Below are 24,172 nucleotides of genomic sequence, written 5' to 3' on the forward strand. Positions count from 1 at the left end.
TACTGCTTTCAAGACAGCCTCTCCTTCCTCAACTACAAAACCACTTACAATTGTAAAAGTTAACTTTTAAAATATTAACAAAGGAGTCTCACAAATACAAGGGAACTGTCTTGTGATGCTTCAGCAGCAGAGGTGTTGATGAAACATCAAAGGAAAATGGAAGTGAATTGGGAATCATAATGTTCTTGCTCAGAGCAAGTAAATTTAGGGTTTTCTTTAGCCCACTCAAAACCACCTAACTCTACAATTCATTCTCTTGAAAATGCTAGCACCTCACCTTTGTGAAGGACTCTAGCTTCAAATAAAATGACTCAGTGGATCACTGAATCAAAGAGATGAACATTTGATAGAGTAATTGAAGTATCAACAAATATACCATTTACATAGCATATAGTTATTTGAGGTAAAGGAACTGAGGCCTAAAATTCTTGACTTCTAGAATTCATGGACTTTTTTAAGGACTCAAAGAATTTTTTTCATTTTCATGAGCCTCAACTGCAAAAAAAATGTATTGTAGTTGTCATGAAACCTTCTGATTGTAACAAAATAAAGACAGGCATTTGATTAGCTGTTATGCAAGATCTCCCTTCAAAGCTAAATTGAAAAACTATTTACATAATTCTTAAGTAACAAAGCTGCAACAGTGGCAAATTAGAAACTAAGAGCATGATAGATATTCTTTTCTTTACAGAAGCTCATACTTCGGGTTGCATTACCAAGCACTTCTGCATATAAGGGAAAACAAGAGTCAAACTGTCTTCTTTCCACAGATGCAACATATTTAAGGCATTTTGAAATCACTTTCAAGTTCAGTTCAAGTTCTTATTCCCTCCTAGGACAGCACAACATTATTCCCATTTCACAGCTAATGCAAAATGCAAGTTACTTTGCCACAGCTACAAACTAAGTAAAGTAATTGTAATAGACGGTTTCTTCCTCCCAACAGAAACATGTCGTTTTCCTTGCTTACTCTCACATCACTTCTACATTGTTTCCTTTCCACTGGGTTTACCTGAATTGTTATTAGCTGTAGCACTCATGGAGGTGAACACCCAGGCACAAACAACCCTGGTGCACAGAAGCTCAGTGTGATACCAGCACCTTCACTGCTCGGCCCATACTTTTAGTGTTACATTTTTCTTTCAACGCTGCAAGTGGAAAGCAGCAAGGAGTGCCAATTACGAAATGGATTTGTGCTACAGACAGATGGTCACTGGCATGACTCTGATGTCATACTCTCCACTTCCAAAGTTAAAGGCTAATTCTCCAGAAATCCAACGCTGCCACATCGTAACAACTGCCACGGTTGGGAATGATGTGGAGCAAACACTTCTCTCATTATCATGGACTGCGCTCTTCGCTGACCAGTTTTAAGCAAGCACCACAGATATGAAGGTAACCTCACACTCACTGCTGAACAGCAACTGCTGGTATGCCCCTGACTTTGAGCAACACTAGAACTCTCATGAGCCTCATGTGCTTATTTGCCTTCTAGCCAATAAACACTGCAAATATTTCTACAGCTTTCGTACATGTTTACTTACGTATTTCCAAGCACGTTTTTAATACATTTGTTGCATCACATTTAGCAATAACTTGCAGGACCAAGACTGCACGTTTGTCATACAGAATTACCTACTCAGGTTCTGAAGAGGTGATCTCCAAGCTTCCTCATTCAAAACAGAGTTGTCAACATTATTTACCGTTGGCAACTGCGGCTTACATACAACGTGTGACTAGTTAAAGAAGCCCTTGTGTTTTGGTCAGCATTAACCACTGCTTTTAACATTGTGTGATTAAGATCTGCTCAGAACAAAACAGAACAACGGGCTACTGAGAGACAGTAGAGATCCCTTTGGATGAGGGTGCAGAGCTTTTAACGCCAGGTCCAGTGAATACAGGATGGTAGCAAAATAAAGCAGTAAAGGAGCCAGGGGAAAAAAAAAAACTAACACAGGTGAAAATTATCTGCTACAGCATGCAATTAAAAATTTAAAATTTACAACACTCGTAAAGAGACAAAAAAAAATCTGAATCTCCTTCTGCCCCTTTTTCTTTCAAAATTATACCTTAATTTTGCACATTCCCATGTGCTTCCCTGTCTGAAGACGGTTCACTGTGCAGAAACTGAAAGTGGTAAGTACAGCTACTTTACATAAGCTGCTGCCCTACAACAGCAGTGATTAACTACAAATCATCTCCGACCATTCCGGTTGCTCCCTGTTTTCGTTCTGGAAGAGGAGGCCTGTGACAGTGCCAGGACACCATGTCACCTGTACAGGATGCTGCAGCCGCAGCAGTACCATCACCCAATACACTCCAAAAGCCGAACTGCATTAACCCCCGAGCAAGCAAGGCACGCGTAGGGACAGGACCTTTAAACGCAAGTGGGAGGAGATGAAGGGCATGTCAGTTACAGTTCGGGGTCTCTTTCCACCAAGAGGGAGGGGACCTTTCAGACCCGACAGAAATACACCTCGATATCTGTGCTGTACCAGCCCATCACAGCGCGGTTGGAGTTGGACACCCAGGGTCGGTCAGAGTTGCTCTTCGGCTTCTCCCCAAGTCCCAGGGCGCAGCCGGGGGCAGTGCAGGGCCTGTCCCGTGTGTCTCCGGTGCCGCCGGCCGCTCCCGTCCCGCAGCGCAGGTGCGGCAGACGCGGGGAGCGCGGTCGCCCTCAGGCGCGGCTCCCCCCTCAGGCGCGGCTACCGCGCGCAGCCCCGCGCGCAGCCCCGCGCGCAGCCCCGCGCGCAGCCCCGCGCGCAGCCCCGCACCTGTTGCCGCTGCGCCGCCCGCAGCCGCGCGCTGCCCGCAGCCCCTCGCGCCGCCCGGCTGACTCACGCGGGGGCGCACGACGCGCAGGGGGCGGTGCCAGCGCCGCGCGAACGCCGACGGGTGCCTGCCCAGGACAAAACAGGCAGAGACCGGAGCGACACGTGGTTGTGTGTCGGGAAATATTCGAGGCGCAAATAAAGAGCTTGGGGCCGGCCCATGCGGGATCGGTGACAGTGACAGCGCCCGCCTAGCCCTCCCTGCTCTGCAAACCCACCCGACACCGCTATTTAGCGGGGAGCGGGTCTGCGTCACAGCTGCCCCAGGCCCAACGTGGAGCAGCCAGGTGTGAATAGCTGCGCTGCCAGGTGTTTGTGCGAGCCATGCACACACACCTAGGTGTGCTTTTCTATAAACATAGATTGCACACAATACATTTAAATATGTACACATAAATAGACCAATACCTGTATATATGCAATATGTATATACACCTATGTGTGTATATACACACATGCTATATATATATATATATATACACTTTTTCTTTTTTTTAATAACAACAATCAGCAAGTATGAGCATGCTTTCTTCATTTATCATCTCTGGCTACCTGTCAAAAGTTGGATTACTTGTCTTTGTGACAGTATTTCCATTCTATTACCCAACTTGCAAAGGCTGGGTAGTTTGGTTGCAACAAGACACAGGAATTGTTCCTGCCTTCCCAAGACATTTTCATTTTAAAGAAATAATTGTGCTAAAGCAAAAAGTGTTATTCTTGGACATCTAAACAGTGAAGCAAAGGGAAGATTTCATGTGATACATTCAAATGAAAACTGAAGGACCTAATAGGTCAGCATAAAAATACCACAGGACGATGTCTGCTCCCTCAGCCCTTGTCATTTTCCCCGTGTGGGTTGGGTGTTAGTCCTAGGAAGCTGCACAGTGAGTCCTGCTCATGCAGGACCGTAAGAAGGGGATTTTTGGCCATCCACATCCAGAGTAAATCCACTGTGCATTCCCTGCTCTACAGTGGGCAGGATTGATCACTTTGCTCTGGTTATTCTGACATATGGACGAGACCATCAGCTACAGCTCATTGCATCCCTTGGATGCATAATCCAGCAGGGACAGACAGGTCCCCATGCTGATGGAAATGCCAAAGCAAGGGCAGTCAATGTACAGCTCCTGCAGAAAGCACAGCTCAGCCACAGTGCTCAGAAAGCTCACCCAAGACCCCAGAAGCTGAAGTCTGAAGCCTAGAACTGCTACAGGCAGGGAGGGAAGTCAAGGTCTGCTCCTGTGTGAAACCTATCCCTTCATTATCCAACTCACTACACTGAGAGTTGCTTAACTGAAAGAAATGTGTACAAGCAGAAAGTTTGGATTTATTAATTCTCCATCTGCAGGTATGAAAAATGTTGGCTGTTTTTGGAGGGCATGTACCAAAGGAATTGAAATCAATGGAACTACTCCAGAGGTGCATTTGGACTTTCAGAAATCACAAGACTCTTTGAGGCAGAGACCTCATGCAAGTCATATGAGCTGTTATTACAGACACAGAGGGATGAGGAGGAACAAGAAGAAAAAAAGAGATACAGTTTAATTAAACAGGACAACATGGGAGACATGCTATGTGTAAGTGCTGTCAGACCAGGATGCAGCAGCTGCTGTTCAGAGAGAAGGAGCTCCCAACAAATCCAAGGCCTTCAGCACGTGGAAGCAGTGACTACAGCAGAGGTATTTATGCCATATTGTCATACTTCTGCATTGAGATAGGGTAAGCCTGGGTGCTTCCACTTGTGGGAGTGCAAAGCTGACACATTTGCTTTTAACCAGACAGCATCAAACTTTGCAGCTTCAGGCTTGTGAAGCTACTGAAAGAGGAATCTACCTTAGATGACAATAAATGCCTTTGATGTGATGAGCAGGGAGAGAAGATTGCACTCCAGCAAGTTCTATGCCAATGAGAGATTGTACAACAGGGAGGCAGCCAACAACCTACAGTTCTGGAGGAGGCAGCATGCCACAGATTGCAAATCCTGTGTTGACAAATTATAATCCATTCAATAGAGCTGCTTGGGAGAGCTTGAAGCCTGCTTGCCATTCACTGCTACCTTTTTATGGTTGAGTAGTGTACAGCACTGTTATGCTGTGTGGGCCAAATTAACAGGCTGTGTAAATTATACAGTGGTGAGGAAGGAGGTGAGGGGTGAGGGATTAAGGGGGAGGAGAATACATAAATGTAAACTTCCTGAAATTTCACTCCTGCGTTTGAGTTTTGGTCCCTGCCCTAACAGGTTATTTAGAGATGAATTAATGCAGGGTGAGGGGGAATAACATGCATTTAGCATGATGCTGGCAGAAGTACCCTCTGCAGTTAAGGCAGCTTTATCTTTGTGTGTTCTGAGTGGGTGCTACCATCTACCAACACAGGAACACACAGGCAGTTGCTCCCCTTACAGCCAGTACTGGAGATCTATGACTGATAGAGAGAGAGATGAAAATGATGTGCATTGCTCAAAGTCACTGCAGTCAAGGAGAAAGAAAAGAAACTCATCAGTAGAATGGAGCTTGCCAGTGACACAGTTTTGTCCCCTTTTCCTGTGCCAGCTGTTAGATGTAACCAGAGCATCCCTTTCTCTACCTCCTCTGCAGCCCCTGTAGCTCCACAGCCTCCAGTGCTGGAGGTACAGCACACAGGGACCTTGGAGTTACACTGATTCTTTCCAGGAGCAGGATGTTGTGGAGGGGTTCAAATGGGTGGGGTGCAGCATCCACAGAGCCAGAAAGGAGATATTTTATCCAATGGTTATTCCAGCCATTAATCAGTCCTTAATTACTGAATGACCTGCTGGTAGCTTCTTGTTGTACCCAGCAATCTAAAACACATACCAATTTCTTCATGAAGCAGAGACAAGGCATCCCATTTGGAGCTGCCACATCCTATATACATCTAGAGAAGCTGTGTGAAGGATCCTGTGCAACTGTGTACAAGGGGATCAGCAGGTGAGCAATACTGCCTTCCCAGTGCTTGCTGAAAACACCTCCTATGGCAGACAAAGGCAAATCAAAAGTCTAGTTTTGCCTTTAACGTGATATTTGCAAAGCCTCATCCCCATTTTCAGGAACTCCTCCACTGCAGCCATGGAGGCATCACAAAGACTCTTTGATCCATAGCATTGTGCCAGGAGATTGTCTGGCTGAACCAGGGAGGGAGCAAAGGTTTTCCTTGAAGTGAGTGATCTCTGCATAGTTGAAAAATTGGGCATGAGCTCATGCTGGCATCACAGAGGGACAGGAAAGCTGTGAAAAGGTGGAGTGGGGCCACTGCTCAAAGCCATGCTCTAGCAATACCTGGACAACAGCACAGTGCTCCTTTAGCCAGGTGGGCTGGCTCTCAGCTCACTGCTAAGGAACACAGGATGGAGGAGGTCTGTAATTACCTTCAAGTTTGGCCTGGGTGGGTCAGCAAGCCCCAGAAATTTTGCTTGGGTGTTTGCTTGGGAGGTGGTTAGTGTTATCATGCCAAGCACTGAGAAGCTTCATGTGACTTTCTACTATGACCTGACAGGATCAACAGCCAGGTGGTGGCACTGAAAGTGATCAAGCTGGAGGCAGAGGAGGGAGTGCCCTTTACAGCCATTCGGGAAGGTAAGACATAGAGGAACATCACTCTTGAAGAGCATTTGTTTTAACCTGGAAAAGCTCCATGATGTCTCCCTCAGTCCTTTCTTGCTTATTCAGTGTGCCAGCTGTCCTTCTCCCAAAATTCTGTTTCCTTATCCTCTCATGGAGGATGTCTTCATGCTGGGCTGGACAGGCATGCAAAGGACAGAGAAGGAATCTCTAGTGTATGCACTTGTGAGAGATGCACCCATGCCTGTGATAAGCAAAGTGCCAGCTGCAGCCAGAGCATATTCTTTCTAGCAGTGTCAGGGCCCCCTTGCACCTTCTGCTTGCTGCCTTCTTCACAGCTGCTTTCTCTCTCCCTCTAGAAACTACACAGCCTTTGCCACTGCTGCACTGGGCAGTTGTAGACTTGTTACTACTGCCATAACATTTTCCTAGCCAATTCCTGGAGCATCACAGATCCCAGCCTGAAGAGAGATACTTTCAATAAAACTGATGTGTAATAACATCTGTTATTTCAGTCCAGTGAGAAATTCTTCTTATCAGTCAACTTTGTAGAGCACTGGGCAGATTTCTCAATTTCTTGGAGAAAGAAATGCTTTTGTGCAAGTACTTGATTTTGGCTGAAAGTATTTACACTTCCCTACAGAATAAGTTCACAAGCCTGCTTGACTGAGGCTTCTATTTTCATCTGCTGTACAATCCCAAGAAGACCATAATCTGTTTTCTTCCATGCACAGAAATATGCAACTTTGTGCCAGTCTGTTTTATGGTATTAGTGAAAGCTATCCATGTAGGATGACACACATGAAGGTTTTTTCATTTCTTACTGCACTTGTGAAACTAGGGTTAATCTTGTGACAGGGATGAAGAGTCAGGGACCAGAAGTGCCAGCTTTCACAGAGCAGCACCAGCAAAGGAGGACTCTCATAGCAGTCAACTCAGAATAATGAGAGAGGTTACTGAATCCACTCCAGGTTTATAACTGTAATTAAGACAAGAAAGTCCTTAGTCCAATTCTGTGTGAAAGCAGAGACACACGTAAATATGCCTATTTAAAAAATGGCTTGTGTTACGTTTCCTCATTTGCTGTGGTGCTTTTGCTCTGCATTTACACTTGTAGCCCACCAGTAAAATAAACCTTAAAAGCTTTATCTGCATTGAACTAATGATGCACCAAAGATCAGCACCCCTTTAACATGCTCTACTGGACAGGCTGAGAGCCTTAACTTCATTCATTATGAGAGGAAACAAGGGTGATCCTGTGAAGGGTCTGCTTTAAGTAGGTCTTTTGTGCACTGCTGAGCTTTGCAGCATCTGACACCTCAAATTTACAATGTAAGTCAGTAGCAAAAACAAAGCACAAGATTTATTAAGGCGGCGCAGTCTCTGCTACCCTGGAGGAATGTGCTCCCCTGTCAAAGAGACGCTTCACCCCAGGAAGCCCCGCAGAGACAAAATGCGTTTAAAGCTCGGTTCTGGCAGTAGCACCTGACACCCCAGCAGGGGGTTGTAGAAGCAACAAAGTGAGGAGCAGTTCCCAGAAGCCTGATTGAGGCACAGGCGCTGAATCCTCCATTTTACTGTGGACTCTCTGTGCTGCCCCTCTGGAGCAATAACTCCGGTCATATGGAATTTTTGAGGTATCACAGAGTCAGATTATCATGTTCTGTAGCAGATGGCTCTAGCCAGAGTATTTTTACTAGATTCATAGGCAAGTGTGAAGCATGTTTAAGGTCCATACTGCTATGCACTGGGAACATACTGGTGGTAACTAAATGGACTAATATCAGTGGCAGAGGCAGTTTAACTGCAGCAACACCAAGCTCTGTGCAAGAACTACTTTGCAATCCAGTAGTGGTGCTGAATCAGGCATCCCTTACTGCTCAGTAGTCTCAGCAGTGACACAGGCTTGGGCCACAGCTGTGTCACACAGTGTAACTCTGGCAGTAGGGCTTTTAGAACCAGGTGAGATTGTTACAGTCACAAAAGTCAAAGTGCTAATCCAGTATAAATTTGTTTTACCTGCATGAAACTCTTCAAATATCTCATCTTGTGTGAAAAACAAAAAAGCAGCTTTTAATTGTGACCAAAACTATGCCTCCCACAGCTGGCCCATGCTCTGTATTGTGTGCTTCAGCTAATTCAGCTGAAACAAGATTGTATGCCGTGCCTTATTTGAATGAAATTTGTAGCACTGCGTGGTCTGACAGCAAACTAATTTGGTTTTAATCAGCAGCAAAAAGTGGGTCTGGAATAGCTCTGAGGCTATTCTGCTATGTCAGAAGCAGAACTAAAATCTCAAGTCAGGGACATCTGCTTTTTTGGGGCTTTGGGGCTTCTCTCTGTGTAGTTTGTGTTCCCTGTCTGTGAACATCTGGGTCAGATTATTCAGTTGTGCCAGTGACCTACAGGCAAAGTAACCCCAGCTTCACCTCCTCCCCACATTCCTCCTCTGTACAGTTACTGCTATATTGTCTCACCCCTAAGGTAGCAAATGATTAAGCTGTGCACCCTGAGAAGCTGAGTTTCTGCTGAGAAGCTCCTTTCATACGTGTTCTGCCTGGAGCCTGCTCTAACATAGCAAGCCCAATGCACAGCCATAAGGCCCAGAAGGCTGCAGCTCCTGCCTTAGCACAAGTCAGTGCTCTGTGGTCTATATGGGGCCAGAGAGTCTTCCAAGTGCTGCCCCCTGCACCACCACACCCCGGATGTGACAAGGCTTGGCAAAGGCATGTCAGGACCTAAGGACCAGGGACACAGAGTTGCAATGATGCTTTTGATAGTTAGGCTGAAAGAAAAGTGTGCCTAAGTTTTATAAATACATACAAGTTACTATTCAATCAGTAACTTCATTCTGCTGCATTCTGGCTCTGGGAACTCCCAGGTCCTCCCTCTCAGCATTTGCTTTGAAAAAATTACATCTCCTCAACTTATAAACTGACACATGGGAACTGTTACCTGCTCTTTCTGACAGAGGCAAGATCCCACCTCTGAGAGATGGATGGGCTTCTGCCAAGCCTGGAGCACTGATGCTTGCTTCTCTGCAGAGCTGTTCCATCCTCCTTCAGGCTCAGTAGCTGCCACTTATTACAGAACTGCCAAGTCTGGACTATTGCTCCCCAGTTTTTTTATTTTCGCTGCCTTGTTTTGTGCACAATCTCCTTCCACTTCCATCAGCAGTAAAGTTGATCTTCCTTTTGTGTTTTCCCAGCTTCTCTTCTCAAGTGTTTGAAACATGCCAACATTGTACTGCTTCATGACATTATCCAGACGAAGGAGACACTAACATTTGTCTTTGAGTACATGGTGAGTTCATGTTTTTCTAGCTTCCTGTGGAGCTAGTACTGGGAAGTATTGGGAAGTGGCTGCAGAATGAATTTACTGCTCTATGAGACATCTACAAAGAAACAAGTTGTAATGCTGTAGTGCAATGATTGATTTTCCTTCTTGATCTCCTGCTTTCCAGCCACACAGCCTTACTCTTTTCTTTCTGCATATGCGACAGCTGTATGCAAAAATAATTCCATGTCTTGTGTCCACTGGGGTGACAGACATTATTTACCTCCATTTCTGCCTTGCTAACACAATAAAAGTACTGTTTTTCAGCCACAGCAAGGATAGGAAATAATGATATGAGCTCACATCCCAGCTGGGGTCAGATTTGGCACTGACCCCTGTGGCTTACCATGACCAAGCTGTGGATTGCTCTCATGGGGAGACCAGGATACCAATAAAATTCTCCACTTGAATCTTGCTACTTCTCCTGCTTTTGCAGATAGTCGAACAAATGATAAAGAAAATACAGAGGCTATGTCTTCTTATTGCAGCTTTATGGTTAGTTCTGGCACAAGTATGAATTCTGTTAACCAGCAGCTTCAGGTCACAAGTGCTGGGTGAGATAACAGGTCAGCCAGGTCCCTGGTGTGGCCCAGAACTTAAGCACATGCTTGTGGGCTGCATCAGACCAGATGTTCACCCACGTGAAATAGGCAGCTTTCTAGCAGTTGCATATTTTTCCTTTTACAGAAGCGGCATTGTTGGTAGCGGCATTTTACAGCAGAAGCTTTGCCTCAAGTTTTTCTCTTTTATTTAGCACACAGATCTAGCACAGTACATGGGCCAGCATCCTGGAGGACTCCATTCATGCAATGTTATGGTGAGTTCCTTAGAAGACTTGTATCCCTTAAGGCATGAGGAAGAGTTATTTTCCACTATGTATGGTCACTGTAAATTACTTACTAATATTTGTTACATGTATGACAAAAACTTGGGAGAAAATCTACCTTTGATGATATAACAAGCTCCCTCTCAGTCTCCAAACCTTTTTTCAGTTAGCTCCTCTTCCTATTTTCTGAGCCAACAAGCAGGCATTCAGCTTTTGAGAACAACGACATCTTGTGGCAAAGAAACCTCTCTCTACACAATTTTTTGTCCTTTTATCGTTACAACACATAATTAATCTCTCTAATTAAAAACTCTCACATCTCACTCTCTTCTCATTTGGAAATATCTTCATATTTGCAGTCATTTAAGTCCCTTTTGTATCTCCCATACCTTTTGTGATTGACTGGATCTGAACACGGCCAAACATGTACCCTTACTTTATAGACTGATGTTATAATAGTATCCTGCTCTCCCTTGTATGCATCTTCACATTTAATTAACTTTCAGGACTGCTGCTGCATGCTGGCTTAAGGTTTCAGTGCAGATGTCCTCAGTGAATGCCTGGGCCCTTTTCCTGAGCAGCTTCAGTTAATTTATCTTACAGCTGTCAACAATAACTTTGTATCTTATCAAACTGCCTATTCATCTGGCTTTGTCAGATCTCTCTGAAGTTCCTCACTGTCACTTGTTATCACAACTAATCTAAATACTTCTGTCATCTTCAAATGTTGCCACATTGTTCACATCTTTTTCCAGATAGTTGTTAAGCAACACCAATTCTGATGAAGTTTTTTGGGGCCTCAGATTTTAAACATCCTTAAAGCTCAGCTACATCTGAGATGCAGTGTAGTAGTTTTGGCACAGTTCTCAAGGGTTCTGCTACCAGACATGCTCATAAAGCACATGGAGCACATGGCTGTAATATGTACTCCCTGGCATTTCTGTGAATAAACACTAGCCAGCTGCTCTGCTTTCCTGTCCGGAATACTCACTGTCAGCAGGAACTGAACTGCAAATTATTTACTGCTCCTTCAGGAGGGTCATCTAGCTTGCTTCATTTTTGCTGGCAAATGCAGTTTGTTTTTTCTGAGTGATTCCTATGGAATATAAGTATGCAGTATGTTACAGGGACAATTGTCTGGTACAAAAATGACCTATGGGTGTCACTGTTTTTCCTCCTCTTCAGGTTAAACCTCTGGTGAAAAATATCTTTTCTCTGGTGAAGTCTTACTACTTTTGCTTTCTATCCACTGTCAAACTTCATACCTTGTTTCAGCCCAACTTATTTTACCCCAGGCTTATTTAGACTACCATGATGGTGGGGGTTAGATATTTATTTCTTGGCTTCCTTTCTTCCTTGGTTTCCTTCTTCCTTGCTTGCTTTGTTCATCATATCTGATTTGCTGTATTTTTAAAATCAGGTCCTCCTCGTGTTATCTCCCAGCTTGAAGCCAACAGTTCCCATTGCCAGGTCAGTCAGTTCCCTGCTCCACTGCTGGCATGTGCAGTGGCCATGGAACCAGTCAGCTGGTACCATGTGGCTCAAGGGGGCAAACCTTCAGCTCCTTAGGTTTTCATTTTGTTTGGCTGTGTGTCTTTGTGTCTTTGTCTTGAGCACTGCAACCAGCACAGCTGCTGTTCTGAAAGCTGGGGTCTGTGTTTTGGCAAGCTGACCTCGCTCCTGCAATCAACAGTCCATTTCTAAAGAAAAGTTAAATTTCCAAAATGAGCATTTATGGACTGCAGTTAAACTGCCCTCCTGGCCAAATATTCCACCCTGAAAACCTCAGAAAGCTGTAGGGCAGTCATAACCCACCACAATTTTCTCCTCCTCAGCCAGCTCTACTCATTTTTGGGATTTTTACTGGTTTCTTACTTGCTTTTTCTCTGCTTTGTTCCAGGGTTCTCCTAAAGTTCAGAGTTAATCTATCAATGCAAAGTCACACAAAATCATTTCAGTTTTTTTGTTGGCTTTTTCCAGCTCTTCATGTTCCAGCTTTTGCGTGGCCTGGCTTACATCCACCAACAACACATTCTTCACCGAGATCTGAAACCCCAGAACTTGCTCATCAGTTGCCTCGGTGAGCTCAAATTAGCCGACTTTGGTGAGTCACAGTTTGGATACAGCTGTATATCTGCTCAGACCAAAGCTGTAGCATGCATATAGATCTGTATCCACAGCCAATTAAGGCAGAGAAACATAACCTTTGCTTGAACTTCAGGAAACTATTTCTGTGGTCAGTCCAGCTTTTCTTGTATTTATACTGATAGGTGCAGGGATTAAACTCATTTAAGTCAGAGCAATTACTGCCATGTAAAACTCGTTCAAGAAAACAAAGAATCAGCCCCTCTCTCTTCAGAAAATAATGTAATGTGTGGAGTCCACAGCAATGTGTGACCCAAAAAGCTTTCTTGGCATTGGTTTGGGATAGCTGCTTCAGTCTCAAATGATAAAGCCCTGCAAAACACAGCCTATTACTTGATTTGATCTGCCCCAGGGGTATATTCAAGAAACACTTTCTTTGTCAATTGCTTATAAGCTGCATTGAGATTACTTGTGTTTAAAGAGAAAATGATGTCCTGTTTCCAATTATTATCATCTATGCACTCTACAGGTAGAAGGACTGTCCTAACACATTTTTTGTTGGTTTGTTGGGGATTTTTTTGCAGGCCTTGCTCGTGCCCAGTCCATCCCCAGACAGACATACTCCTCTGAAGTTGTGACACTCTGGTACCGTCCTCCTGATGTGTTGCTTGGAGCTACAGCTTATTCTTCTGATATAGATATCTGGTACTGACCGATATCAAAGCTCTGGGGTTCCCTAGGAAAAAATATTTTTATCTGAATTAAATTAAATCAGCCAAAGTTACACTAGTTACGGTTGTAAGTAGAGGAATTAACACTTCTGAGCAGTAAATTTGTGAGCAGTGTGGAGTTTTGTAGAAGTTTCATAGAGGGTTCATAGAAGTTTTTAGGAATTATGTCACTACATCTCAGCTATGGATTGATACAAACCTCATCTGATAATATTTATTAGAGATATGCATCTTGTCTGGTAACATGTATGGAGCATTTTTGTGTCTTGCAACAGAACATTTTGCTCAATACAATTGTATCTATGTAGTCAGCTGAGCCAGTAGTAACTCTCTGCAGAAATGGCTTTGTGTGAAAACAATGGATCCACAACTGCACCATCAATTACTTAGGCCTTGGTAACAGAATGTGGCATTAAAGGGTTTCTCGATGAGTCTGGAGATAGAAAGGTGTCTGAGATTTTAATTTTTTCTGTGATACTGTGTCCTTCTTCTCAAAGACCATGTCTCAGATGCAGTCTGTATTTCACTCAGAAGAAGGGCTGTGTCTGTTAAAGCCTTATTTCCTTATGAGCTCTACCCAAAAATCTTGATGTGTTTGGGAATCAAAAGGAAACAAGCTGCACATTCATAGATGGGAGAGGAGTCTCTGAGAGTGGGCAGAAAATAGCAGGATGAAGGCTTTGCAGGGTCCCAGTGGTCTTTTGGACTGCCTTGGATGGTAGCTGGGCTAACTGTAAGGTTCATCAACCTTCTGGCTTACTTCTGCACCACCTGAGCCCACTTCCAACAACACAGTCCTGACATGCTCATGGGCAGCGTGCAACTCATGAAGTTGCAGGAGACCTTCCTTATTCTGGCAATTTTACATCTGTAGAAGGTATTGCTGCTTCATCCTTTCTTCAGACAGTTAATCTTCTGCTTGTACCTGTCCCACCAGGACTTACTCTTAACTACTGCAGAGTCAAAGGCTGGGAAAGGGTAGGAGTGCAGCAGGCTGAAGAATGTGCAAGATGGCTGGCTAAGTTTACAAACAGCAAAGCTCCAGGTCTTCACAGGCTGTATCTCCCTCCAGAGGTCTGCAGCTTATCAGACACTGCAGTGACCCAAGTCTGGAGGGTAGGTCAGGGAAACGGAAGTTTTTAGATTGTTTACTTCCCTAGGACTGCTGCTAATTTAATTATTTAAAGACTTCTCTAAGGAGGAAAACCTTGCTAAATTCTAATGGCTTCCAGCTGCTAAGCCAGTCTAAATAGTCCTGTCTACTACCCCCACTACCTGTCATTTTTCCCTCCAGACAGTCTCTCAGAAATGTCTGCTGAGTTTGAAGAACATGTCTGCCTAGCAGATTAGAGGGCTTGTGTCAGGCATAAGCCTGTTGGTTTTTTTCCCTGAAAGCTGACCCTGTCCAAAGGCAGCTATGCACAGAAAACATGTCATTTCTGCCTATGCAAAACCAACATCCTCACTGCATAACTGTGCTCTGGTGTAATGAATAGCAACGTAGGAGTGGTGTACAAAGATCCCAGCCCCAGCAGCACAGTGCTCTCCGTCTCACTGAACTACATCCACACTATGGGCACCTTTGTTATAACGCCTCCTTATAATAACAACATTCCAAGTGTTTGCCCTGAAGAAAGATGTCACGCTGAGAGAATAGAGAGTACTTCAGTGAGCTCTATTCAGTAACTTCCTCTAACAAGAGTCATTTATTATCTTGATGTACACTGCATTTAAGTTCAATTTTTGTCTATTAGGAAATAATGTGAATTCACACAGATGTTACTTGTCTATTGGGAAGAAAGGAAAAAAACCCTATGTCCTTTGGATGCTGCAATTTACATGAAGGCAGGTCAGAATGCCCTTGGTAATGGCATGAGACAGTGGGTGTCAAAGCCTTGGTTTAAAGAAACCAATTATAACAAAATAAAACATTATTGCAATTCATGCATAGTGTGCTTGAGCAGCAATACTGTCAGTGGGAGGCACATAGGAAGTGAATGAGGCCTTGAATAGATGAAGAAAGAGATATAGAGGGAGACTTGGTCGCTCTTGGACTAACTAGAAAAGCTGCTTTAATCTCTCTGTATCTCTTTTCTCTTTCTTTCTCCCTCACTATCTCTTCAGGACTTTAGAAGATTCAATTAAGGGATTTCAGGGAGATTACACTGCATATCAGAAGGACTTTTCTTTCTTTTGTTGAAAAACACCAAGTGCTTTATATACAGCCACATTAATGGCTGCAAACATCATGAGTGCCTTAAAATGTCTTTTCAGTCAGTCTTTCCTTGTATAATCTTCCATTAAAAAAAAAAAGAGAGAAAAAAAAAATCACAGTGGTCTTCCCTGGTAGATTCAGGTAGAATAGGAGTTTACATGCAGTCATTTAACATGGACCTGCCAGGCTCACTACAGCTTTCTCCTCAGCCTGGTTCACAGTGCCCCACTATGGCAAACTGGGAGATATTGGCTAAGGGCTCCACTGTACAGAGCAGGCTTGGTGATGAACAAGAGGAACGATATATTTCTGGTTGAATATAAAATTGCCATCTCCTAGTGCCAACAAAAACTCCCAAACATGGAGGGGGAGCTGTGGGATGCCGTAGAGATATCTTAAATCTTAATCCTGATGAGCACCTTTCCGCTGTGTGATGCAGCACTGCAGACTGAGGGCAAAGTGCAGTGTTCAGACCTTCCCCGGGGATTGCAGGTGGATACAACTGTACTGTCTGAATCAGCTCTGCTTATGCTCCCTGAATATCTCTGTAACTTCTCCTACTATTTTAACTGTCACTGTTTTGATTCATATGCATATCTGGCACTTGCTAAAATATCATGTCTAGGCATCTTCCCAAAAGACCCCTCCCTCTGCCCTATCTCTTCCCAAGGCAGTTTTATAGAACTGAGACCCTCTTAAAAACTTATAGACTGGAAGGAGTAAGAAGACTTGAGAAATTAATATTAGAGGAGAAAGAAGGAAAAGGGGAAAGCAAAACAACCCCAGGTCTAAGTATTTAGAAACATTTAAAATTAAATGCTTTTGAATCATCCTCATTATCAGAAGGATCCTCATAATGCCATCAGAGCTGTAACTGTCACTCTCAGAGGGAAAGCTGAGGCCTCTACTGCAAGGCTAATATGAGTACCATTACTTTCCAAAGTTCCTGCTCTTGCCAGTCTAATGGCCCTTTCTAGCTAGGATATCAGAATGCAAACTGTGGTAGAACATCAGCATCACTTGTTCCAAAAACACAGACAGTTGTTTCTCTTCCCCCTCCAAATCAAGAGTACCCAAATTGCTTTGACCATGCACAGTTGAACTTGTGCAATGCAATCAGCCGATTACAGCAGCCCCTGGGGTTGCAAAATAGGGTGAGCCACTTGGACACATCCATCAGCTGTGAAAACAGTCTTGGTATGCCACTGGGCTCAGTAGAATCTATCTGTGGGCTCCAAAGTAATGTCTAATCATGTGGTAGTGCTGTGAAACACCAGGAAAACTCTTTGTTGCAAAAGCTGTGGATTTAAGTTTCATGATGCCTGGACTCTGTAAGAGGATATTAGACAAGCAAAGAAGCTCATGTCACAAGTCTTGCCAAGGTTAGAGCACAGGAAGCTAAGGGAAAATGCAGCAGAGATGTTTATGAAAACAGTGTTAGATATGGATCTGCAAACAGGCTTGGCACCACCTGGTGTGCAAGGATGACCAAAATAAATACCGCAGATGAATTCCGTGCCAGGGTTTCAACTGACCACAGCCAGGTGGGAAAAGCAACTACAGTATTGCAAAAACAAGGTGCAAAGGGTAACACAGGAGTACAGGCGACCAGAACAGATTACCAGTTATTGCTAAGCAAGTGAAAATAATACTTTCAGAGCTTGTAAGACAAAGCTGGGTTGTCAAGAGTTGAGCCTAAAGGACTCAAATATGATATAACCAAAGAAGAATGAGACTGAAACCTGAAGAGTTCAATGGAGCTTAGTGAAAAGACAGAAAACGTAGAAAAAAATTGAAGGAAATTATTAAAAAGTAAATGAGTGCAGTTTTACACCATATAGTAAGTGATGAGAATAGTTGCAAATAGGCAATTCTACCTTGATCACAACTATTTCATCTTTAATGCCATGAGGACTAATCCACCTTAGCAAAACGAAGCAATCTGGCAGGTGTTGGGTTTTTTTAAGCTGTCTAGTTTGTTTTAGAGCAAGTGTAGAGCAGGGGATGACATAAAAATAAGAATATTTTAACTTGCTGTTATGACCAGTTTTTTTTTGCTATGAAATCTTACCTTCAGCTTTCCAATGAAGAGCTAATTGCTTCTGAAGGAAAATGGCTATAGTAGTGAGTGCCTCTCAGTTCTTTCTGCATCTAATATATCCTTCAAGCCCATGAAATGTGTAGTACCTCCCTGTTTATCTTTCCTACTGTAAGTACTCCAGTTGTGTACCCTTTTCTCATGGAAAGTCCATGCACAGGCTTCTGCCATGATCCTTTTTTCACATAGTTTGTAACAGGATTAATGGACAGAGACCTGAAACCATTTTTTGGTACTGGAAAAGAAAGATAGTGCTTAGTGGGCTTCTTTTCCAAGGATATCACCTGTCTTGTCTTGATGGTGAAAAGTGAATTTATTTTTTTTTTTTAGTGGGTGGTGCTGATGAGAAAAAGGAGATGGAAACAGACATGTATGGAACCTTGACCCCTTTGGGTTTTGAAATCCTGGAGGCATGTGAATGTAACTTATCTTTGGTCTGCTCCCTTCCTGTTTCTCTTGTGCACTTGTATCAAGATTTCTGCATTTACAAATCAGAATTCCTAAATTTCCATTCCAACAATTATCTCTGCCTCTCTCCCTGCCCATCCTAACAATCATAATATATATATCATTTATGTGAATGAGTTAATACCTTGGGTTTCTTGCAGGAGTGCAGGCTGTATATTTGTGGAAATGATCCAGGGTCAGCCAATATTTGCAGCAACTTCTGGTACTCATGAACAACTGGAGAAGATCTGGGCGGTGAGTAAAATACACTCTGAAATGGAAGAGAAAAGGAATCCATTGCTCCAGCCTAGTTAATTTTGAAGTCCTAAGCACAGGTCCTGTGAATAGCAGAAATAATTTCATCTAATCTGCCAAATTCATAGCAGACTTTGTAACCCATTTTATATTTGTCAACTTTCTTACAGACTTAGGAGTAAATCAAATTACTTCCTTTTGATGTTTGTCATCTCATCAAAAATTTAAAGCCAATTAAAGTGACATCAAATTGGAAAAGGCATAAAAGGTGGGCAGGTACTGCAAATTCTGTTGCTTCTTTTTAAATCCTTTACTTACTGTAGGATACAGGACACCACATTCTCTAATACTGCTCCAGAATTACCTTGAAAATAGCAAGACCCTGAGGTTTGTCAGAGATCCTTCTTCATTTTAACTTGGCACATTTTGTATCATCCAGTTCATGGTACGGCTCTAGAGACCGATTTGGCATAATGGAAAGCGTGAAATGACTTTATAAAGGTAGCAGTGAGTGAGAGCAACGTATTTGGGACCTTCCTAAGTTGTTTTCCCTGCTGGGGAAGCAGCAACACAGAGGCACATTCCAAGGGCAGGTGGCAGAACTGAGGCAGTCAGCAGCACTGACAGGTTCTGTGCACTCCTGGCCACTCGTGCTGACCCTTTTACTGACTCAACAGCAAGGTCATCCTAAGCATTCATCTTAGGTCTTGCTGTAGCTATCACTTGGTCTGCTCAGCCTGGACAAGAGGAGTCTGAGGGGAGACCTCACTGCAGTCACAACTTCCCTGTGAGGGGAAGAGGAGGGGCAGGCACTGATGTCTGCTCTGTAGTGACCAGTGACAGGACCAGAGGGAATGGCCTGGAGTTATGTCAGGGGAGGTTTAGGTTGGATGTTACAAAAAGGCTATTCACCCAGAGGGTGGCTGGGCACTGGAACAGGCTCTCCAGGGAAGTGGCTGCAGCCAAGACTGCCAGAGCTCAAGAAGTTTTTGGACCACACTGTCAAGCACACAATGGAATTCTTGAGGTGTCCTGTGCAGGGCCAGGAATTAGACTCAATGATCATTGTGTTTCTGAAACATGGGTTTTTAAAGGAGAAAGTACAGAAAAAATAAAATTCATTAAAATAATGAGAAATTACTTCATAGCCATTAGACTGCATAAGTCAGATTTTTAGACTTGAGTTCAGTCCATTTAAATAAACGCTGAATTTCTCTTTCATAGAGAGTGGGGGGGAAAAAGAATTATTGGAGGGGGGGGAAATCCATACTTGGCCAACTAACAAGGTTCAAAGCCAGGGCAGGGTCCAGCTTCTCAGAGTGTGAATGAAGGCTATCCTTACACTTATGTCTCTGAAATCTCTGGATACATTTCCTGTGGGTTTGCATTAGAGGATTATAGCATTATCGTAATTTCTCTGGTATTATAACTAATACCATGATTAACAGGATTTGTGCCACAGAAGGCAAAAAAACCCCTTATTTAAAAGTCCTGAGGAAGTTTAAAGAGCTATGAAATAATTAGTGCTTTTCACAGGAGGTTTTATGATATTATACAGCCTGGAATGAGACTCTGTGTTAGACCAAGATTTCAAAGCTCCTTAGAGGCTTTCGATGTCTAGCATGAGAAATTTTGCTGAGTGTGAGGTTCAGAATGGAAATTCCTACTGTTTTCTCATAGTCAGCTCCTTTCATGTACTACTAGTAGAGGCACCCTGCACTGGTAGAGAGACCATCTGCATTTATGTGCATGAGTCTCTATCACCCAGTATGCTCATCTCCATGTGGGACTGTTGGTTTACACACCATATAGATACATGGTTGGAAAATCCCCATTCTGTGAAATGTGTTTGTCCTGTTGAATCATCAGGACTGACTGGCTGTCATTTTACCAAAAATTGTTCTAGAGGCAAGTGCCACCTAAAGCAGTCTCCATCTCCCATCTCTATCCCTGGCTGCTCATTGCTGGTCTGTGTCACCTCTCACTTGTGGGGCTACATGAACTGGGGACTCTGCAACTTTGTTTCCTGCCTGGCTTACTCTAAATGAGAACAGCTTCTTTGCCCTTCTCATCCTCTGGCTGCACAAACAGTAGCCCTAATGAGCACTGGTACTCATGAAGGCATGGCCCAGGAGCAGGGCCAAACGTGAAGAGAAGGCTGGCAGTGTTGGTTATGGAAGTGTGGCATGAGTGAACAGGAACTCCAGCATCTCCAGTTTGCTCATGGCATGGAGAGCAAGCAAACCTGACCAACTCAAGATTCATTACTCAAATTTTAAGAGGCCGGGCATAGGATTTGCATGCAAAAGCTCCATCTTATTGATTAACATCATGCTGAGCTGGACTTCATGAGGGCTGGATTAGGCTACAGAATGGCACCAGGGTGCTTCTGCTGCTGAGCCAAACATTGTGCCAAATGAATGACTACAAGGCTCCTCAACACAAAACATACAATAAGACTTCCCAACAAAATTAAACAAAATCAGCTAAGTTGATTCCTTCAGCTAAGTCATCACAAGAGAAGCAAGCAGTTAGAGGGCAGAGAGAAAGAATAATGATTTACACCATCTTAAAGCTCTTGCTGAAATACAAGCACTGTAAAAATGTTTCTGGCTGAAACTGTTTCTTCCCCAGTGGTCTGAACTGACCTGCACCAAGACATTTCACTATAAAGTGTAGAGAAGTTGTTTTGTTTTTTCTGATGACATGGACAAGAGAGTTAACATCTAGATTTAGGGTGGATACACAACAGGTAAAACAATTGTCAGAGTATAATTAATTTCAAATAAATAATTGTAACACATTGTCTGATTTGGTAAGGAATCTCACTAAAGGTCCAGGGTGGGAAAAAAGAGAAGAGAAGAGAAGAGAAGAGAAGAGAAGAGAAGAGAAGAGAAGAGAAATTAAATCATTTGCCCCATTTGTTTTCCATTGGAAAACAAAAAGAGATGCAAGTTTACAGGTTGGAAAAGTATCTTTTGTAATGAAAAGGATCAGAAAATGCAAATATACATTCATATGGCACTGAGTGATTGGTGCTCTGAACAATTTCACTCCCCAATGCAGTAAAATGTAACATTTGCTGTAATCCTTATGTAGAAAAGTATAAGCACACACAAATAATTATTTGTTTAAATTCTTCACCAAAAGAATCAGAATGCTGAGCTGACCCTGTCAAGTATGATTTTACCATGCACTGAACTTACCCAGTTTCCTCTGATGCCTGTAGAACTGATGTTTGACAGCTCACAAGAAACCTTGAAGAATGAGGGCCCACTGAGCAGGGCTTCCTGGAAAGCTAACAGGATAGCAAAAAGAAAGCAAATTCTGGATTCAAGTTCAAATTCCAACTCTCTCTTTCCTGTGCATACAGAGTTTGCTTTGGGCAGACTTGTCCTAGTCACATAATATACCAGTCAAAAAGGCATCCTCACCCAGGGCTGCCAAATTACCCATGGTGCAAATCAGCTTCCAACGTCCCCAGCTGGCTGAACACTGCACGACACCTTCTCTTTGGGGAGCTTTCAAGCTTCCAAGGTGATTTTACAGGTGAGCAGAGACAAGGATCATCCCCCTTAGTCTTTGCTGTGGCAGACTGAGCCCATGAACAGTTTGGAACCATGGGCCACAGCAACTGCATGCCGTGCTAACGTGTGCCAGTGATGAGATGCACACCCTGTTTGTGGCTGTCTTCTCCAGGCAGCTGCAATTGTCACAGCTGCTTCCCAGCTGTGAGTGAGAAAAATAATCAACTACCTGATGCTTTACAACTGCCACAAGCTGGCTTTATAGTTCTTCCTTCTTTAATGTGTTTTTTCACTGATGCCTGTTTTCTTGCAATCTTAATACAAATTTTGGGGAGGCCAAGTTCCCCATGTCATATATCTCAGCTCACACTTTAAGAAACAGGAATTGTCTATCATATGCAAAGGGTAACTAATGTGAGACAAATCTAGTGTTGGAGAATAGAAAGTAAATAAAAACCCTGAAACTTTTCATGTTAAAATTTCACTGCTTTTTAAGGAAACCTGATAATTCTGGGTGTTGTCTGGATGAAAGCTTTGAATGCTTGGAGCTAGCAGTACTGATTTATACTACCAAGGCACATGCTGTGAACTCTTCTTAAATATGTGGCTTTACTGCTTTAGCACACATCATCAATAGGCACAGGGCACTTTGCATGCATTAACTAATAATAATAACAACAACACTAAACATCTGCAATTGCAGAAATCTGGATGTGTCACACATTTCAGCAACTAAAATGAACTTGAAGGAGGCTTTACTGGCCCAGACTTTGCTCAGTGAGCAGCTGCTGCTGGAGCCCACAATCATCAATAAAAGCCAAAGACACTGCTGAAGCTCTGTATCCTTCAGAGTGAGGCTCTGCACTGCTTTCTAGCTCCAGCTACTAGACCTGTCTGCCAGCTTTACTTTTTTACCTCAGAAGGCAAGGGTTTCTCTCAGAGCTCAGAGCCTGTGCTGCTGCTGAACATACCAGCTGCTGCCAGTGCAAGTGGGCACAGTAAGTCCCCAGTGCAGCTCTGGTGTGGCAGGACACCTTCAGCACTGAAAAAGGCTCAACTGTGTGACCCCTGGGCTGGCAAACACAAGCAGCAGTGACACCTGGCAGTGAAGCTGCATATGCCTTCACTGATGTTCCCAGGAGCAAGAGCATTCAATCTCAGCAGGAGCCTTTCTGCTACATAATCAAGTGCTAAAATGTCAGTGCCCTTTATGCACAGTGGTAGATCCAGCACCAGCCAGGGCAGTGTGATTCTGCTTTACAGGGAAGGCCAGTCACTCTCCACTGAGAATGATTCCTCCAACTCCACACCAAGGCCAAAATGGGCAAAAAGAGGTCATTGTCCTTCTCACTCCTTTTGCAGGTATTGGGGGTCCCAACTGAAGACACCTGGCCAGGATTTTCCAAGCTCCCCAACTATAACCCAGGTAGGATTTAACTCATGAGAAGGCCAGCTTTTTCTCAGAGCCACTAGCCACTCCATTGTTGGGTCAGTAATTCTTATTATGAAAAATCCTGTGCTTCGCTGTTACTAAATCCCTTGAGCTACGTAATGACAGTGGTGTAGGACCTACAACAGGACTGGGACTGGCTTAGTTTACAAACAGAGGTATGTGTGTGCCAAAATTGCTTCACTGAGTGCTGGTGTATGTAAGTCTAATGGAAGATTTCAGTGCTCCAAGTCTTACAGTGTATTTAGTCTCCACTCCTCAGTGGAGTGGAGCAAAGGACCAATGTCTCCTGGTTTAGACTGGAAAAGTTGACAAGCACCTGGAGATACAGTTTATCTGAACTTTCCTTATTTTTATGGAGATTGGTTTGGGGACCTTTAAACCTCAGCTTTAAAGGTCACTGTCCCTGATTTTGATGTCGGCAAGGTGAGAAATCTGTGTGATTTACAAAGCTGGATTCTTTTATTTCCACATGAGCTGGTAGAGAAGTCTGTGTCCTGAACTTCAAAGGGCCAGTTGTCTCTTATTTTGATGTGGGCAGGTTGAGAAGTATGCTTTGAAAAGCTAGCTCAGTCACTCTCCCTCTCCCTCTCTCTCTCTCTCCCTTTCTCTCTTTCTCTTTTTGTTTAATGTTTTCTCCTGGGAAAATATATTCAAGTGTCAGTGAGGGGAAAATGATGAGCACTGATTCTCAGCCTCTCAGCAGGATCATTCTGTAAGAGAAATATTAAAGTGAAATATTAAAAACCCTAGAATGTGAAATTCAGCCATCCAAATCTAGCCATTCTCACTC

At 43.5% G+C, this 24,172-nt stretch overlaps 2 protein-coding genes across 9 annotated transcripts in view; one reads left to right on the plus strand and one right to left on the minus strand.

The window, feature by feature from the left end:
• Nucleotides 1-2,897, minus strand: part of ALS2 (alsin Rho guanine nucleotide exchange factor ALS2) — a 37,117-nt gene extending 34,220 nt beyond the window's left edge. For 2 of the 4 annotated variants that reach the window (XM_071434660.1, XM_071434656.1), the window contains exon 1: nucleotides 2,775-2,897. The gene's annotated coding sequence lies outside the window, so the exon portion shown is untranslated. Of the gene's footprint in view, nucleotides 1-2,375; nucleotides 2,394-2,476; nucleotides 2,739-2,774 lie in introns of those variants that run through there. The other 2 variants (XM_071434658.1, XM_071434659.1) reach the window with 2 other exon arrangements.
• Nucleotides 2,898-4,336: 1,439 nt separating this feature from the next.
• The window catches only part of CDK15 (cyclin dependent kinase 15), a 40,378-nt gene continuing 20,542 nt past the window's right edge, over nucleotides 4,337-24,172 (plus strand). For 2 of the 5 annotated variants that reach the window (XM_071434661.1, XM_071434662.1), the window contains exons 1-9: nucleotides 4,337-4,510; nucleotides 5,682-5,779; nucleotides 6,345-6,424; nucleotides 9,618-9,712; nucleotides 10,500-10,562; nucleotides 12,552-12,675; nucleotides 13,241-13,361; nucleotides 18,309-18,402; nucleotides 23,292-23,355. In XM_071434661.1, the coding sequence (XP_071290762.1) occupies nucleotides 4,391-4,510; nucleotides 5,682-5,779; nucleotides 6,345-6,424; nucleotides 9,618-9,712; nucleotides 10,500-10,562; nucleotides 12,552-12,675; nucleotides 13,241-13,361; nucleotides 18,309-18,402; nucleotides 23,292-23,355 (859 nt within the window). In that variant the 5' untranslated portion in view covers nucleotides 4,337-4,390. The remainder of the gene's footprint in view (nucleotides 4,511-5,681; nucleotides 5,780-6,344; nucleotides 6,425-9,617; nucleotides 9,713-10,499; nucleotides 10,563-12,551; nucleotides 12,676-13,240; nucleotides 13,362-18,308; nucleotides 18,403-23,291; nucleotides 23,356-24,172) is intronic. The other 3 variants (XM_071434663.1, XM_071434664.1, XM_071434665.1) reach the window with 3 other exon arrangements.

Source organism: Agelaius tricolor, unplaced genomic scaffold (genome assembly GCF_023055355.1).
Source record: "Agelaius tricolor isolate 1412-34295 unplaced genomic scaffold, bAgeTri1.0.p SCAF_10, whole genome shotgun sequence".
Lineage (NCBI taxonomy): Eukaryota > Metazoa > Chordata > Aves > Passeriformes > Icteridae > Agelaius > Agelaius tricolor.